Source organism: Silurus meridionalis, chromosome 9 (assembly GCF_014805685.1).
Source record: "Silurus meridionalis isolate SWU-2019-XX chromosome 9, ASM1480568v1, whole genome shotgun sequence".
Classification (NCBI taxonomy): Eukaryota; Metazoa; Chordata; class Actinopteri; order Siluriformes; family Siluridae; genus Silurus; species Silurus meridionalis.
The window spans coordinates 10,891,948-10,909,144 of NC_060892.1; the positions used below are offsets into that span (position 1 = coordinate 10,891,948).

At 39.9% G+C, this 17,197-nt stretch overlaps 1 protein-coding gene across 3 annotated transcripts in view; it reads left to right on the forward strand.

The window, feature by feature from the left end:
- Positions 1-14,019, forward strand: part of igf1rb (insulin-like growth factor 1b receptor) — a 73,641-nt gene extending 59,622 nt beyond the window's left edge. For all 3 annotated transcript variants that reach the window (XM_046857840.1, XM_046857841.1, XM_046857842.1), the window contains 11 exons: positions 1,381-1,655; positions 2,158-2,291; positions 3,213-3,378; positions 3,578-3,668; positions 4,060-4,130; positions 5,001-5,230; positions 6,083-6,190; positions 6,737-6,896; positions 7,218-7,347; positions 8,802-8,936; positions 12,235-14,019. In XM_046857840.1, coding sequence (XP_046713796.1) covers positions 1,381-1,655; positions 2,158-2,291; positions 3,213-3,378; positions 3,578-3,668; positions 4,060-4,130; positions 5,001-5,230; positions 6,083-6,190; positions 6,737-6,896; positions 7,218-7,347; positions 8,802-8,936; positions 12,235-12,622 — 1,888 coding nt within the window. In that variant the 3' untranslated portion in view covers positions 12,623-14,019. The remainder of the gene's footprint in view (positions 1-1,380; positions 1,656-2,157; positions 2,292-3,212; positions 3,379-3,577; positions 3,669-4,059; positions 4,131-5,000; positions 5,231-6,082; positions 6,191-6,736; positions 6,897-7,217; positions 7,348-8,801; positions 8,937-12,234) is intronic.
- The last annotated feature ends 3,178 nt before the right edge of the window (positions 14,020-17,197 follow it).

Here is a 17,197-nt window from a genome sequence, read left to right on the forward strand (position 1 = left end):
TTGAGTCTGGTTTTTTTTATTTTTTATTTTATTTTTTTATAGTATGTAAGTGCTTTGCGATTCAGCATGTGTCTGTAATTCTGCTGGTGCTCAATGTATTGAATGAACTGAAAACTGAGATTGAAGGAAGTTCCTCAAGTTTAGAATTCCTGAGAAGAAGAGGGAGATTGAGAGCAGAGGAAATCATATCCTTTCAGTTGCAGCTTTTCCCCCCAAACAGCTCAGCCTGTAAGAGTTGCCAGGAAATGCACAGTAATGCCATCTGGAATAGTGATGAAATAAAGGGAATATCCCCTCCAGCTGGAGAACGGGTCTGATCAACGACTGCCGCTTTGCGGGGCGGGAGGGGGCAGCTGGGGATCTAAACCTGGAAAGAGAGTGAAAAGATGCAGAGGCTGAGTAAAGAAGAAAAACAGATGAAAGATGAAGTAGAGGCTGCCCGAGGTTGGTCAGGGGACAAGAAAATTAATGACTGGGAGAGGGAAGAATGAATCAACATGCATGTTTGGACCTGGCGAAACGTGAAACTGGAGAAATGGAGATCTTGCTGATCTCAGTGTGTTGAATCAGACGGATTGTTGTGGTACACTAGCATGGGATGTGAATGTTTAGCCGGCGTGAGAACTCCATGTTCGTATGCATCGCAGTGACAAAGCGCTCCAGTGTGAGAGAGTTTAAAGGAATGGAAACCAGCTGTGGCGGTTTGTGTGTGCGCACGCGTGTGTGTGTGGCGGACGTTTGGAGGGGTGGAGGGGGGAATGCATCCTTGCCAGATCATCTGAGGACAGAGCCCATGCTTGCTTTGGCAAACAAGTGAGTGACTCGCTTCCTTGGAGTGGATTAGAACAGACAGGCTGCTGACATCCCACTCTTCTGGCCATCACACACACACCCCCATGCACATCTAAATGTGTTTTAATGTGTAAATATGCCTCTTTTAATAACTCGATGAAATCAGACTTTGGGGCATTATACCTGTAGATAGGGCATTATACCATATAGTTTCTATCACAGTTCAGCTAAATTACAAATAAAAGGAACAGTGGCACATGGAGCAGAAAAATTGAATCTTGCTAGTTCCACGTTGTGCAGCGGAGTTCAACCAAGAATACACAGTTGTTTAGTTTAGTTCTGGTCAGCAGTATCATTTCTCTCCCTGTATTGGATAGCTATCAAAGTTGGGAACATGCACAGAGTGGCAGCAGATGTTGTGCTGTAATCTGTTTACAACTGCAGTGCGGTACACAGGAAAGATTTTTCAGGTTGCCCTTGGGGGGATGCAAAGGAAAGGGTTGCAAAATCCTGTTCGGGGAGTCGCTTTTCAACACAAAATGGCAAAAAAACTACCAGGATATTATGTTGTACATACTTCCTTTTCAGGCCGAACAACCGTCAGCGCAGGGAAGCATCAGGAGTGGCTAACTCCACCTTTCTGCACATGCTGCTCGGTGCCAGCGAGAGCCTAGGTGAGGGCAACTTCACCGGCCCAAACCCTTATATGGGGGAGTTTCACGAGATAAAGTTGGAAGATACAAGCTTCGAAATTCAAGGCTTGCGACCTTTCACGGTGTACCGCATCGACCTGCACGCCTGCAACGAGGAGATCCAGCAGTGCAGCGCTCCTGCCTTTGCCTTCCCCCGCACCAAACCAGCAGGTGAGATGACCAGTCAAGTAGCTTTTGTCATTTCAACCATATGCAGTGCAGAACACAGTGAAACGAAGGATCAAGGTGCTACACTATACATCATCAATTAATAAAAGGAACACAGAATACGCTCTGAACTGATAACACAAAGTGCATATGTGCAACATTTAGTGCAGAAAAAATAACATCAGACAACATGAGACAAAAAAAACAGTAACACAGTGGCACCGACTAGAACCGTACAGAAGGTCGTGCAAATGGATTGTCTACAAAAATCAACAATAAATACTGTACACTTTAACATTTGGTCAGATATACATTTTGATGTAATGAAGCTGCCAGAAATATGCTTCATAATTAATGTTCAGGTGTGTTTTGCCAGGCGAAAAGGATTCGACACTCTGATCCTGCTCCAACTTTTGCATTACCTTTAGATTTCACTCGGTATCAAAAACTAAGGAATAGTTTGCTTTTTTTCATTGGTGAGTGTGTTCTTTTCTGCCCCTCCTAGACAAAGCTGACGACATCCCAGGCCCAGTGACGTGGCAGGATTCGGATGACTCTGTGACTGTGAAGTGGCCTGAACCAGCACAACCCAACGGCCTTATTCTGCTTTATGAGATCCATTTCCATCTGGGAAGCGAGGTGCTCCATCCCTCAATTCTCACACGATATAAGCTGATAGATCAAGTCATTATATATTTCTATAGCACTTTTCACAACAGACATTGTCTCAAAGCATCTCTACAGAATTTTAAGAGTTAGGGTGAATGGTGTGTACTTATCCCTGATGAGCATCCATGGCGACTGTGGCAAGGAAAAACTCTTAGATGTTATGAGGAAGAAACCTTGAGAGGAACCAGACTCAAAAGTGGAACCCATCCTCATTTGGGTGACATCAAGACTGTGATCATGAATCTTTAAACCATACAGAACACTGGAGAGTGAGAACTAACATGAGCACTGAAGTGTAAGATTGAGTAATGATTTTCTACAGTCTTTTACAGTCATTTTTGGTTAAAAAAAATTAGGAGCTACACTAACTGTAGATCTGTATAGACTGGCTCATGTTTAGATATAATTTATAAGAAATGCACCAAACAGGTTGCACAGGCAACGCAGGTTTGCACCAGAGTATGAGGTTCGGTTTACAAAAGGGTGTCCCGTGTAGTACATTAGACAGAGAAATCTTGTCTTGCAATTATTACCGATTTGCCCTGGATAAAAGGTTTCTGTATAAAAATAGAAAATATAGTCTTGTTGATGTTCACGTGATTGTCTCACTAAAAACGTACCACATTTTTAAATCAGTCGAGCTTGGTTCAGGGCTTCTGACTGCACAAGTTGAGTATTAGGTCTCATGACAATAACATGCATGTAGGCTCTAATATATAATTTTTTTCAATTTGAAATCTATAAATCTTTTTTAAATTCATGGTACTAGACATACTATTTGTGTAACTTTGCACGTTTCAGTTTGTCACTTAATGTGGAGTTGTTCATTAATTATAATAAATAATTCACTTTTTGCCTTGTTTTCGGATGCTTGTGCCCGTGTTGTCTCAGCTGGAGAAGCACGAGTGTGTGTCCCGCCATCACTACATGGAGCATGGAGGTGTACGGCTCACTAACCTTCGCCCTGGGAACTACTCTGTCCGCGTGAGGGCCACCTCTCTGGCTAGAAATGGCTCGTGGACGCAGCCCATAGTCTTGTATGTCCCCCAGGCTGAACGTAAGTAATCACTATGATCATTTTCCCCAACAGTACTGCCTCCCCATGCTTTGTAAACAGCATTGGTTTTTTTTCAGTGAAATTACACGTAATTGCAGGCTTTTGTGTAACTGTAGTGTTGCGTGTGACCCTGCTCTAGCACACGACAGAAATTTTATAAAAAAAAGGCATTTTCTCTTTGTTGTTTTTGTAAACGTAGGCTACGAGAAGCTCCTCTATTTGATGTTCATTCCCGTTGTCCTGCTCCTGGGGGTTCTTGCAGTGACCATGTACGTGGTCAATAAGAAAAGGTATGCAGTTTATGGGTTGTCATGAGCCTTTTTTTATTTTGCAATTAGCGTCGAACCTATTTTCAAGTTTCGCTCAAATAAGTCTGGTTGTACTTTTCGTTCCACTCAAAATGTTTAATAGCGTAGCACTAATGAGGCACTGTGTGGTTTTTTTTTTTTTTGTTTTGTTTTTTTTTTGTTTTTTTTTTCCTTTCTTCACACTTTTTAGTGCGAGCTTCAGGGGCTTGTGTGAAACACTGCCGTCTGCTTATTGCTTTTATGTGATGGTAGACTGGGGTGAAGTTTCATTAGGCTCATCAGGGGAAAAACAGAGCAATCGTTCGAAAAAACCGTTAAATGTATTTAATGTGGTTTTTGGCACATGAGCAATGATCTTTTTGGAATTTCGCAGGAACAGCGACAGGCTGGGAAATGGAGTTCTGTACGCCTCAGTCAACCCGGAGTACCTTAGTGCGACCGAAGGTGAGTGCGATTTAAAACATACATAATGAAATAAGGTTGTATAAGGAAATTGAATATAGAAATGATTTTGTGAATGCGTGACCTTTCTTCACCCCAGGAAGGTCTTCCTGCCTTCCCTTGATGCTCTTGTGATTGTTAAGCACAAATCCCCAAAACCAGGCTTTAAACTGTAGTGGAAAGCCTTTCCAGAAAAGTGAAGGCTATTTGTAACAACAAAGAACAACTACCTGTGAAATGGGATGCTCAGACACAAAAACGCATGTGCAACCTCGAGCTAGGGGGAAAACTCTGCGTTTTGTGTATGTATGGATGCAAAGTGTGTGTGTTATCAGTTTGTAATAATAATTTCCTCAGACATGTTTTTCTAGTTGCGAGAACGTGTCATAGTGCGGGATCCTTCATGCAATGTTTTAATGAGGAGAGGATTAAGCGTTTATTGCTTTATTTTCAGATGTTACCAAAATCTGACACGAGCCGTACGTCTTAAAGGAATTTATTTTGGCTACAGGCTGAATTTGCACAATTTTCTACCTAGCCCGAATATTTTCAGTCAGCCAACGCGTGTGACGTCTGAAGGCTTCTACTTCTGTTTTGCACTGGAGCTCAGGGACTAATGTAACTGACAAATCAATAAATCTATCTAAGCTCATGTCAAATAAAGACATGATGAGCAACTCGTCCTGCTTCGAGGAACGTGTGCGATTTAGCCATATGGTTTGTACAGTGCGTATCTGGAAGCTACGGCCTTCTCTTATTAGTTTTAGTTAGTTCCAATAGTATCATACAGGAGATGTGTGATTTAGTTCTCCTTTAATACTTATGTAACCCTTAGAAAATGATTAACCCTGGTGTTCTGCTTTCCTTTGCCAGTGTATGTTCCTGATGAATGGGAGGTGGCACGGGAAAAGATCACCATGAGCAGAGAGTTAGGCCAAGGCTCATTCGGCATGGTGTACGAGGGCATCGCCAAGGGCGTCGTCAAGGATGAGCCTGAAACCCGGGTGGCCATCAAAACGGTTAACGAGTCTGCCAGCATGCACGAGCGCATCGAATTCCTCAACGAGGCCTCCGTCATGAAGGAGTTCAACTGTCACCATGTGGTGCGTGTGATGACGATTTGTTCACACTTACTTGCCTGTTTGTGAATTTTGTTGGCCATTTTTGTAGGTCATTTATTTTTGTTATTTGAAGTGGTGAACAGTAAGGAAGTTAATGTAATCAGTAAAAATTACTGTTCCTAAGTAGCTTTTTTGCATATCTGTACCTTACAGAAGTCTTTTTCTTTTCTATCTTTTTATTTTTGGGGAGATTTTTCAGACAATTTAATGTCATATATTTAACTTTTTGCTCGACCTACATTTAGCAAAATCAGTCGTTCCTTTTTATTTATAAGTGGATAAAAACCTAACTGGTCAAACACGCAGAAAGCCACCAATCAGGGTCGAGCGTGTGCTCCATTTAGAACTTGTTTTATTTGTCGCTTGGTGGAATCTATCACCAACATCAGTTCAGCATCAGTTCAACAACAAGCAGAACATTCTGAGAGGAATAAAGGATAAAAGAAACTCATGACTCGAACTTGACACAACACTCATGGCCTTATTTGTGTAAGTAGTTGAAAACGAGGGTTTGGGGCTCATGATAATTTTATTAGATATCAGTGTTTTACTGATTAATATGAATAACTTTTCACATAAACTAAGTTGATTAAGTGAGAGTCTTGTGACATAAATGATAATAGAACATTATAGCCATAATAAATCTTAGTACCTTAGATACCCAAGTACATTTGAGGGCAAAAACTTTTACACTTTTACTTAAGTGAAAGTATAAAGGGAGCACTTTTACTGAGTAATATTTTAGAGTGCATCTCTACTTTAACTGAACTACATGGTTTGTGTTCTTCGTCCACCACTGGTTATTTATTCATTTTTACCCGGTGATCGGTGCAGGTGCGTCTCCTTGGCGTGGTCTCACAGGGGCAACCCACTCTAGTCATTATGGAGCTGATGACACAAGGTGATCTGAAGAGTTATCTACGCACGCTACGATCCATCAAGGTGAACTTTCTGCACATTTCTGATCCCACTGTTTCCAAATCCATGACCTTTCACCAAGCTTTCCATCGAGAAACCCTTTTTTTCTTTGTCAGCTTATTTTTCATCTACCAGGTTATGGGTCTGTGTCACTGTAGTCACATTGTGTAAGGTGTGTGACGCACAAGCGCTGCAGCTGGATCAGACAGTCGCAGTAAAAGCTATAAAGACATACATGCCTTTGAGTGTTTTTGCTTGTTTATTTGCTATTCAAAAGCATAATGATGAGCACAAATATATATATATAAGTTCTGTTGAACAAGTGTGTACTGGTAGCCATGAGATTTCATTTGTGCGGTGGAGAAGGATGCATTGATGATTCAGACAACCTCTTAATGACCTTTGTGCCAGCTCTCCACTGCGAGTCCTGTACGGCAAACGAACATGGCTGCACAAAATGGTGTGACAGAATGTGAGCTTCTTGATGGAGATGTATTTTGTCAGTGCTCAAGGCTGTCTTCCTTTCTCTCCATTTTTTTATTTTTATTTTTTTCTTCCACTCGTCCTCAGAACACATCCAGCCTGCCTTTGCCACCACTGAAGAAAATGATTCAGATGGCAGGAGAGATTGCAGACGGCATGGCATACCTCAATGCCAACAAGTTTGTCCACCGAGACTTGGCAGCCAGAAACTGCATGGTGGCTGAAGACTTCACTGTCAAAATTGGAGGTAGTTTCTGAATCTTAAAAGAGAAAAATCCATCTCTGGTCCACCGTGATCTAGTGGAATGGAAAAAGTGGTTGAAATAAATATGTATATGCTCTATCTAGGCAGCAACATCTGCTTCAGATGTATTTTTTTTTTGTAAATATTCAGTCAGTACAGATGAATTTGGCTGTCTAGCCAGGCCATGCTCAGATTTTTTTTTTTGCTATTAATCAGTAAGTTTTGTGCAAACGTAAGCCTATAAGCTCCGTGTTGTGTTTGGCTGCCCAATAGGCTTTGCTATATAGAAATTGTGGAATCTCACCTCATTTGTCTTGAATGTAGATTTTGGCATGACGCGGGACATTTACGAGACAGATTACTACAGAAAGGGTGGGAAGGGGCTGCTGCCGGTGCGCTGGATGTCTCCGGAATCCCTCAAAGACGGCGTCTTCACCACTATGTCTGACGTGTGGTAAGGTCGCATTCCATACATTTACTTTTCAGCAATAGTTTTTTTTTTTCCCCCACATACATAAATGAATTTTGCTTTGATAGAGTATGTTTTTTTTTAGAAAATAGTTTGCCAATATTAATTTTTACCAAGCATACAATCATGAATATGTAGATTACCTTTTAGGAAATGTGGGTGCTTTGATCGGCTTTTTATTCTAGATAAGTTTATAGTCCTTTAAAAATGAATTAAAACTTTTTAATCCAGTGTGTGAGATCTTCGAAATGTCAAAACAGACCAATTAAAGATTATTAGCTAATTAAAGCTGCAGCTATTGGGCTGCTAGAAGTGTTTTATTCCTCTTATACCACATCAACCATTATTTTTATTAAGTAAAGAACAGCACATTATACTTTTCTACTTGTATAGCAAACTGTGATTTTAACATTTTCATAAGACTTAAGTCAAAATGCAGCTTGGCATGTTAGAAAGAATCTGCAAACTTTCCATCTCCACCCTGCAAAGCACTGACACTGGAGACTCCTTCTGTAAATGTTTAATAAATTCTCCTCACTCAATTTGCTAATCATAATTCTGTGCTAAGCAACATGCGTTAATCTGTTTGTGTTAGATTAAGTATAAGGTCTGCAGTATAGGTCCCCGTGCGAGTGGTTGCTGTGGAAACGATGCTCTATTAGAGCAAGTATGTTGATATAAATCTGCCGGCATATAAAATCGGCATGCTCACATTAGTAGCTCTGCTACTTTGCATGCATTTTGCTTTAAAAGATTATAATGTTCAAGTGAACTTCACAGGAAAAATGTCATACAGCTAAACAAACACACCTACAAATTACACAGACCCACGTTTCTTTTTCTTAAATCTACGCGTGAGGAAATGGAGGGGAATTCCTCCTGTATGTTTCAAGCAGCGTTGGCAAGCAAGCCTAATCGCAGTGCACATGAGGTAGAAATATTAACCTTGTGTGACTCTCAACTGACAGCATTTCTGTGGAAACCTGCAGGAGAAATCCTTCTGGGTTTTCCATTCGCAGCTGCAGCTGATCCGACCAGGGTCCGTTCGTAACATTCGATTAGTAGCCATATAGCTTCTGTTGTTCTGCTAATGTTTAAAGAGCTCACATTTGTGCTGGTGGTCATTTTTTGTACAGTATTTTATTATGTCTGAACATAAATGAGAAGCTGCTTATGAAGTGAGTTACATCAGCATGTAATGATATATTTGGAATGATGTACGTACAGAGAGATGTTTCTCAACCAATACTAAATCTTTGGGTGATGTTCAAGTGGTGGTGTAAAAGTTGTATAATTATTATATAGTGGTTTACCTTTTTATGAATTGTTCACTGAAACTGTGTTCTTGCTTTGTCACACTTTGTCCGAAGCAGCAATAATAATAATAAAAAAAATTATAATAAAACTCACTCTCTGTCTCACTGTCTTTCTCTGTCCAGGTCGTTTGGCGTGGTGTTATGGGAGATAGCCACCTTGGCCGAGCAGCCCTACCAGGGCATGTCCAATGAGCAAGTTCTGCGCTTCGTCATGGAGGGAGGTCTGCTAGACAAACCTGACAACTGCCCGGATATGATGTGAGTTTTTTTCTTTTCTTTCTAGTTCTTAATTTATTTATTTTTGCTAGAAATTATTTTATATATATATATATATATATATATATATATATATATATATATATATATATATATATATATATATACTTGTATAGTAAACTGTGATTTAATTATTCTTATAAGACTTAAGTCAAAATGCAGCTTGGCATGTTAGAAAGAACCTGCAAACTCTCCATCTCCACCCTGCAAAGCACCGACACTGGAGACTCCTTCTGTAAATGTTCAAAAAAGTCTTCTCACTCAATTTGCTAACAATTGTTCTGTGCTAAACAACATGCTTTAATCTGTTTTAGTGTTAGATTAAGTGTAAGGTCTGCAGTATAGGTCCCCATGCGAGTGGGTGCTATGGAAACGATGCTCTGTTAGAGCAAGTAAGAATTAAGTAGAGCAAGGGACTTTCTGCTGCAGCTCTGATATGAATCTGTTGAGGTTGTGTTTGACCTGAGAAATCATTGTGCAGGGTGTTTCGGGGGAACAAGTTCATATTTCATTAAAGACAGATGTTAGACTGTCATGTGTGGTTATGAATGTAGACCATTAGATATCAATTAAAGTCTTGTAAAAATCATGTCGTGATCTCACAGATCTCACCACAGACAAATTACCTACAAACAAATCTGATGTAATGGAGACACTGAGAGATGAGCGTAGTTAGTAACCAACATGTCATCTAGATTGCTTCCATCTATGCTTCTATCAACTGGAGTCAACTCGCTGCTCAGCTCTTAACGTCAGGAGCCTGGCATGCCATCACCCGGCTTCTACGTGTTTTGCATGTGCCGTATCACATGACACACTGATTTGACCCAGCCGAGTTTTAAATAGCAGTGGTCAGACGTCAGGACCGGTGTGAGCATTCGTGTGTGTGATAGTAAAGCGAGAACGGTTGCTGGAGTGCCAGTATGATGACAACAAGGTGTAGCTTACACTCCTTCCTTTTTTTTTTTTTAAATAAGCTTATTTTTTTTGATGAGCTAAACTTATTGTGTAACTTTCCTGAGGACAAGACCTAAAAAGTATTTCATCAGACCAAATACTTGCTAAACATATAAACTTGCTAAATATATAAACACTGGCCATAGTCCTTTTGTTCATAGAAGCAACACTGCCAGACCAAACGTAACCACTTCACATTTACTTGGATTCATTTATAGATTCATCTAAACTCATTATCGGTGCTGTTGCCTGTCAGTCATATTCATTGCTCATCCAATTCTTTGTAAGTAAGGAACATTTTAAGGATTAATCTTTACAACTTATAATGACACTCGCTGTTCTCATCTAATCAAACCGAGCATGTTTAATAACATTTTGTCCTGAAATGTACTTTCTTTTTCTATTAACTCTTGGATCAGTCCAGTAGATTTAGTACTGTTATCTGAGTAACTGCAAAGTGTCAGTGATCTCACTGGTGCCGTTTATTGGTATCTGGATTTTCATGTATGTTAAAAAGCAGATGTTCACAGGAAGGAGTTTACAGTGCCTTAGACGCAGGTAAAAAAAAAAAAAATAGAGGTCGACCGATTCATCGGTTTTGCTTATTAATCGGCACCGATAGTAGACTGCTGGAACTATCGGCTATTGGCAGAAATCCGTACAGCTAGTTTTTCCGTTGTCCAGTCCACTGTCGTAACAAGAGCGGCCTCTAGATGTGAATCACTGATGCCACGTGCTGTTTGTTTTTACATGAGCGACCGCGTGCTGCACAGTGAGTGCTTTATTATATTTTTTATTTATAATTAATTCATTATATTAATTTCTATATTCATATTTATTAGATTAAGCACATTTTCATGATTTAGAATTGTTTTTTAGTTGTTTATTTTTGTAATAAAGTTATATGGAGTGTGTATTTGTTTTGTATTTTAATCCAGTATCCCATTTATACACTTTTTACACACATTTTTACAATCCAACCTAGGTATTGGTAAAATAGGGTTAGTGTACCTGTGCTGTTGCATCTGTGTCAGGCCAGATGGCCACACACAATCCAACTTGACAGGCTTTCCTGAAATGTGTGTGCAGCCATTTTAAGTTGAAGGTGCTGCAGTCGCATCCACCTCCCCCCTCCCTCCTCAGTGGAAACTCATAAAGTGGCCATGCAGGGAAAAACAAGCTCAGGGCATTGGGTCCACTGTCTCAGTGGTGGGCCACAGTGAACTGTTTGAAGTATGGTGTTTTGCAGTGTGTTTACCTCACTCAGACTCAGGTTTTGTTTTTGTTTGCCAGAGATCAAGTGTGTATCATATGAGTGTATTTGTAACCGCTGTTTGTGCTGTCAGCTGACGTCTCTCCCAGAGGAGACCTCTGTGTGTGTGTGTGTGTGTGTGTGTGTGTGTGTGTGTGTGTGTGTGTGTGTGTGTGTGTGTGCGTGCGCACGCTATGGTTCTGGGGTTTGTTACTCTGTGTGTGTTAGTGAAATGAGTTTAGCACAGGGATAAAGGTGGTATTTATTGCAGCACTCTGTAAACTATTCTGATATTCTTAGCTTGTTTGTGTATAATTAAAGGCGGTGGACTGGAATGCCCCTCAGTTAGGCATCACTTTCTTTCATTTTCCTCGTTCAAAATAGGAGCAGGGCCATGGCCTTATAGTTCCTCTGACATTCTTATACCTGTTTAAGGCTTTTCAACAGCTCAGCTATATGATTTGATCACAAACACTCTGTTTACTTTTGCACGACAACAGGCTTTGGGTATGCATCATGAGAACACTGCAGCTGTGTTTGGCATGTAGCTGCTGTCTGTGTTCATGTTGCATTTGGTCTCCTCTCCACACTGCCACCTGTTGTCAAGAGTTATGTCGAAAATATAGCGCCATTGAATCGTGTAAACATGGGCGATTCCCAGTCTCAGGCAAACTCATTCTTTCATAATTAGCAACCTGCTTTGGTCAAGGTATTGATGGATTTATATCTCAGCAACACCAAGATACCCCCTGCAGAGCAGTGCGGACTCATGTACCATATCCACACCCACCTCATGGTGGACGTTTAGCATAACCAGCCAGATTGTAGTTAGTGCCAGGAAACTAATGTGAACACTTCCCAAAAAAAGTTATTCTGTTGTAGGTTTTTTTTTTGTTTTGTTTAAAAAAATATGACAATGTTATTATGTATAACAAATATATGAAAATATGTGAATGATATTTCTGGAAAGGATTAGGGGTATTTATATTTTGTAATAAATTCACTTCATGTTCCTTTTATCATTGTAAAGTTTAGTTGCAGGCCAAAACATTTTTTGATGTGTCTCTTCAGGTTTGAGCTAATGCGCATGTGCTGGCAGTACAACCCCAAGATGCGTCCCACCTTCCTGGAGATCATCAGCAGCATCAAGGATGATCTGGATCCCAACTTCAAGGAGGTGAGCTTCTTCTACAGCGAAGAAAACAAGCCCCCGGACACGGAAGAGCTGGACCTGGAGAACCTAGGTACCATGGAGAACGTCCCCTTGGAGCCATGCACCAAAGCCCTGGTGCCTTCTCCCTCCCCCTCCTCGCCTTCCTCGGGTACAGACAAATGTTGCACCAATGGGCCGGTGCTGCTGCTGCAAAGCTCGTTCAACGAGGCACAGCCTTACGCGCACATGAACGGGGGGAGGAAGAACGAGCGCACGTTGCCCTTGCCCCAGTCATCTGTGTGCTGATGGCAGTCTGGCCGCTTTTTATTCTCTTTTCCTTAGGTCACATTAAGCCTCGCTGGCACTCCGGAGAACTCCCACTCCACTCTGTCAAATCACCACGTCCTCTCCGGAACAATACTCCACGAAGGAAACTTAGGCAGAAAGGCGTCAAGGCTGTCAACCTCTCGTCATAGCGCAGTGACGCAGTGTTTTTTTTTTTTTTTTTTTTTGGTGTGTTCCGACCTGCGTTAACTGACAGACAGGTGGCAAACTTTACCGCCATCACTGTAGAAGCACGGCCAACACTGACGGGGGAAAAAAACCTGAAACAATATGGAACACACAGTAACTTCCAAGGAGTGCACACTCCCTCCTTTTATAGTGTTTTTGTTACTTTTATACATTTCCAACTAGGGATTTTCACATTTCAGGTTTTGTCAGTCATGGTGAGGTGGCATTATTGTAAAGTGGAATTTAATTGAGCAAATACTTATTTCATTATTCCAACAAAGAGGCACTTTGTGTTTTAGGTGTCCAAAGACATGGTAGCTCTTATTAAAAAAAAAAAGTAAAAAAAAAAAAAGAGTGAGCCAGAGGGGTAACAGTGCTGCTCAAAGCCGGGTGGCGCCATTAACAAGGAGTCTCATCAAACAAGAAGAGACTCCGCCCACTCTGTCTGTCTACTTTATAGTAGAGCAGAAAGTTTCAAACCTGCCATCATTTCTTTTCTTTTCTTTTTTTTGGTAATATACCCTCTTTCTCGCCGTCTTTCTTGCTGCGCTCGTGTTCTTGCAGGCGCACAAAAGCCAATATGACACTCCACATTTTTTTACACTGGTGTGTATATATCTATCTATCCATATATACATATATATATATATACCTATTTTTTCAGCTCTTCTTGTGCTTGACTGATTTACGATCGATGCAGAGGTTTTTCACTAGATTGCCTCCTCTTGTTTATTTTCTTGACCAGGGCTCGTACATTCGATTCAACTGCAAAACGTTCAGCCCCGCCACGTTCAGAAGGAAACAGGAGGAGCTGTTGGGCTGCAGAAACGAAAACAAGATCCTTAAAAGGCCTAACATGCAATTAACCACATAGCAAAAAAATGTTTTAAAGGTAGCTAGAAGAGATTACGGCAAGCACGGTGTAATTGAAGGGATATAACGTGTCGTGAAAAAGTGCAGGTCTTTTTTTTTTTTTTTTTCCCTTCTTCTTCTTTCCCAAATAGTTTAGTCACCCCCCCACCCTACCCCAATCCATCACAGTCTGTCAAATGTTGGACCACAGAGCAAACTTCATTCATCTGTCACTTTTCTACCTTTTTTTTTTTACGGTTCAAACGAACTTCTGTATGTCTGTACTGAAAGAAGCTGCTATTTTCTTCTCATTTTCTTTTTGTGGTTGTAATACATATCTGAAATTTTATATATATATATATATATATATATATATATATATATATATATATATATATATATATATATATATATATATATATATATAATTACATTATATAAAAAAGGTTTGTGTAAAGCAGGTCCTTCGGGTTAAATCCTTTAGTGTCCACTACCATCTTGTACTTTTGCATAAAAAAAAGGAAAATATATTATTTATATTTTATGCCCCTAATATTTTGTTTCCCTCCCCATTGTTGAGTGCATTATATTTTTTATTTTTTATTTTTTGAAAATATGATTCTCTCTCTCTCTCTCTCTCTCTCGGGATGAAATGTATACGGTACAAATCCCTGTTATTGTGTTCATGGTGGCAGACTGTATTAGCAGTTCAACACTGTGTCTTATCAAATCAGATTCTCAGGTTAAATCCTAACCATCATTTTCGAGATCACCTTTGTTTTAGGCACCTTAAACGTTTTTTTTTTTTTTCCCTTCCCAACACAAAACAATCTCTTAACAAACGTTACATTAAAGGTTATTTATATTAAAGCTTGGCCAAAAATGTCATTAGTTCTAGTAATTTTTTGACCCAGACCAAGTCTTTTTTGGGGGGAGTTCTCACTAATACTAATACTGAAATGAGTCAAAAACTGAGTATTAAGCACTCAGGGGCCTCATGGGATGATTTATTCGGCTTTGTTTGTCTCTTGCTGTCGTGTGCTGCTTATATAGTAGTATGTTTAGAGCATCATGGTGTTTTTAAATACGACCCTGAGCGCACACAGAGCAGAGTCAGCAAACCTGGTTGTTAAAATTGCAGTGCCATCAATTATATCTTGAAGGAGCAGAGGGCAAAAAGAATACTTTTTAGGAACAAGAGTAGTGCGTGTGTGTGTCTCAGTTCTCACTGCTCTTACACACCTTGCTGTTAACATGACCTGATGCCATTAATATATTACAGAGCACACAGAAGTTTGGTTTCTTGATATTGACATCAGAATATTATTACATCTATTAGTGGGTATAAATGAGCACAGTATCGAACTGGTAACTGTATTGGTTTTGATGCATCTTTTGATGCATTTTTCAGCTGATACTCCATGCAGAAAGGTCTGAGGTTTAGCGCACAAACTATATGATGCAAAACAGGGTCTTATTTGCGTTATTTTAGTCTCCTATTGCTCCAAATCATAAACACATTAAGAAGTAATTTCACGCCCTAAATGCACTCCTTGTTTGTGTAAATTGAATTTTAGGCTCTTATGGAATAGTGACGGACACTTCCACCATGCTTATGGAAACCCATTCAACTGCCTGCTAAAATTCAAATCTACATAAGTAGCGTTAATGCTGAGATGAAGAGGCAAATCTATGCAGAAAATCTAAACGTGGTCCCTTTCATCCATTTCACAACTTTGAGTCATGCCAGGGTTTTTTTTTTTTTTTTTACTTATTTTCAATTTGTATCCTGATTATTTATTTAGATTTATTTTTGTGATGTGTTTAAAATCACTGTAAAAATCCCCATTGTGTTTGAGAGATTTTTCTTCTTTCTTTTTTTTTTTCCTTGTACTTGGGACTTGTTTGTTTCTCCTTTAAAGCATTTATCTACCTCACCCCTTTTTTTGTAAATCTTCATGAACCTGTACATAAAGAAAATTAGATTTCTTTGCCCCCCTGCCAAAAAAAAAAAAAAGAAGACACTGTTAGTGCTCTGTGTAAAACCTCAAACACTACCGTCCACGACCTGGTGGTGGAGTTGCGCTGGTGTCGTGGATTTTCAGACAAACTCGCTGCTTTTCTTACATCCCTATACGGTTTCCAATTTGTTTCTTATTTATTTTTAGAGAAAAAGGCCTTATAAATTAGCTTCAAATGTGCTGGAACTTTGTTGACATATTAATTTATGCCTTTTTTTTTTTTTTGTTTGCTCTTTTCTTTTTTTTTTTTTTTTTTTTTTTTTTTGTTATGCTGAAATGGGGCCGGGAGTGGTGCTGAGACGTCCGGGTGAAACAGTCCTTTATTCATGTTGTTCTTTTTCCCCCTGCAAATGTTCACCAACTTCTATGTTTTCTCTCAAGCTTTATTGTTCTTGTAAGTTCCTTATTGAGTATTGTGTTGAAATTCAAACATGAATGGAAAATGTATTGCAGAGACTGGTGTTGACTGTACGTTGGTGACTTCTGAGTCAGTATTGTTCAAATGGCTTCTGGTGAATTTCGATGTTTTGTGCTGGGCAGCAGAAAGCTGAACCACTTTGGAAATCGAAGAAACGGTAAATAGATTAGGCCGTGTGTTAAAAGAGATGACATTACTGTTGCCCTTGTATTTATACATCATGCAGCCAACATTCAGAACAGATGGAGTTTGTTTGAAGGGGTGAAACGGGTTGCTGCGGAATTCAGTAGTAATCAGTCCTCATCATTTCCTGCTCTATACTCAGCTGCTTTAAAATACGGCATGTGCCGACAATCGGTTCAGATGTCGCACTTAATGCTACACCTCTATTATAAAATGTTTCCACCAGTCTTTCACCTGCCACAAAACTTTCTGATGAGCAGCATTCTGGGATATGCGCGTGTGATACTTTGGAAAAATTCGACCTGAATTACATTACAATTAAATTCTTATAAAGAAGAGAATTATTTTGATTTAAGAAGAAATTATTACATAGATTGGCAGGTCAGTAAATTAAATTATTAATATATCAAAATTATTTCTAATTCTGATTATGCCACAGTTATCTAAGTCTAAAAGAGCAAAACTGGTTGTGTTGTCTGGATGTGAAGGACAGCATATTCTCTCATATGTCAATCACAGGAACTCCAGCCAGTTGAGGGAGTTTGTGAGCTCATGCATGTCGAATGCTGGATAGGCGTTGCACCGCCTCATGACGCAGCAGCAGCTTGAAAAGATGCAGCTGGATGGCTTGACATGTCTCAGAGGAAGTGCATGATAGCTTTCACCCTCCCCAGATGGTTGCTGCTGTATTAAAGCGGAGAACTGGCTGGTGAGTGGAACTCAATCCAGACTAAATTGAGAAGAAAATATTTGTATTTACCATCTTGTTTTAAGTCGACCTAAAGATAGACCTAACGTAGATTTACTGTTATGGCATTTGGTAGAGTGACTTCCTTTTATCTCATTCATACTACTATGGGGTTAAGGGCCTTGTTCAGGGGCTCAGCCTTGCCC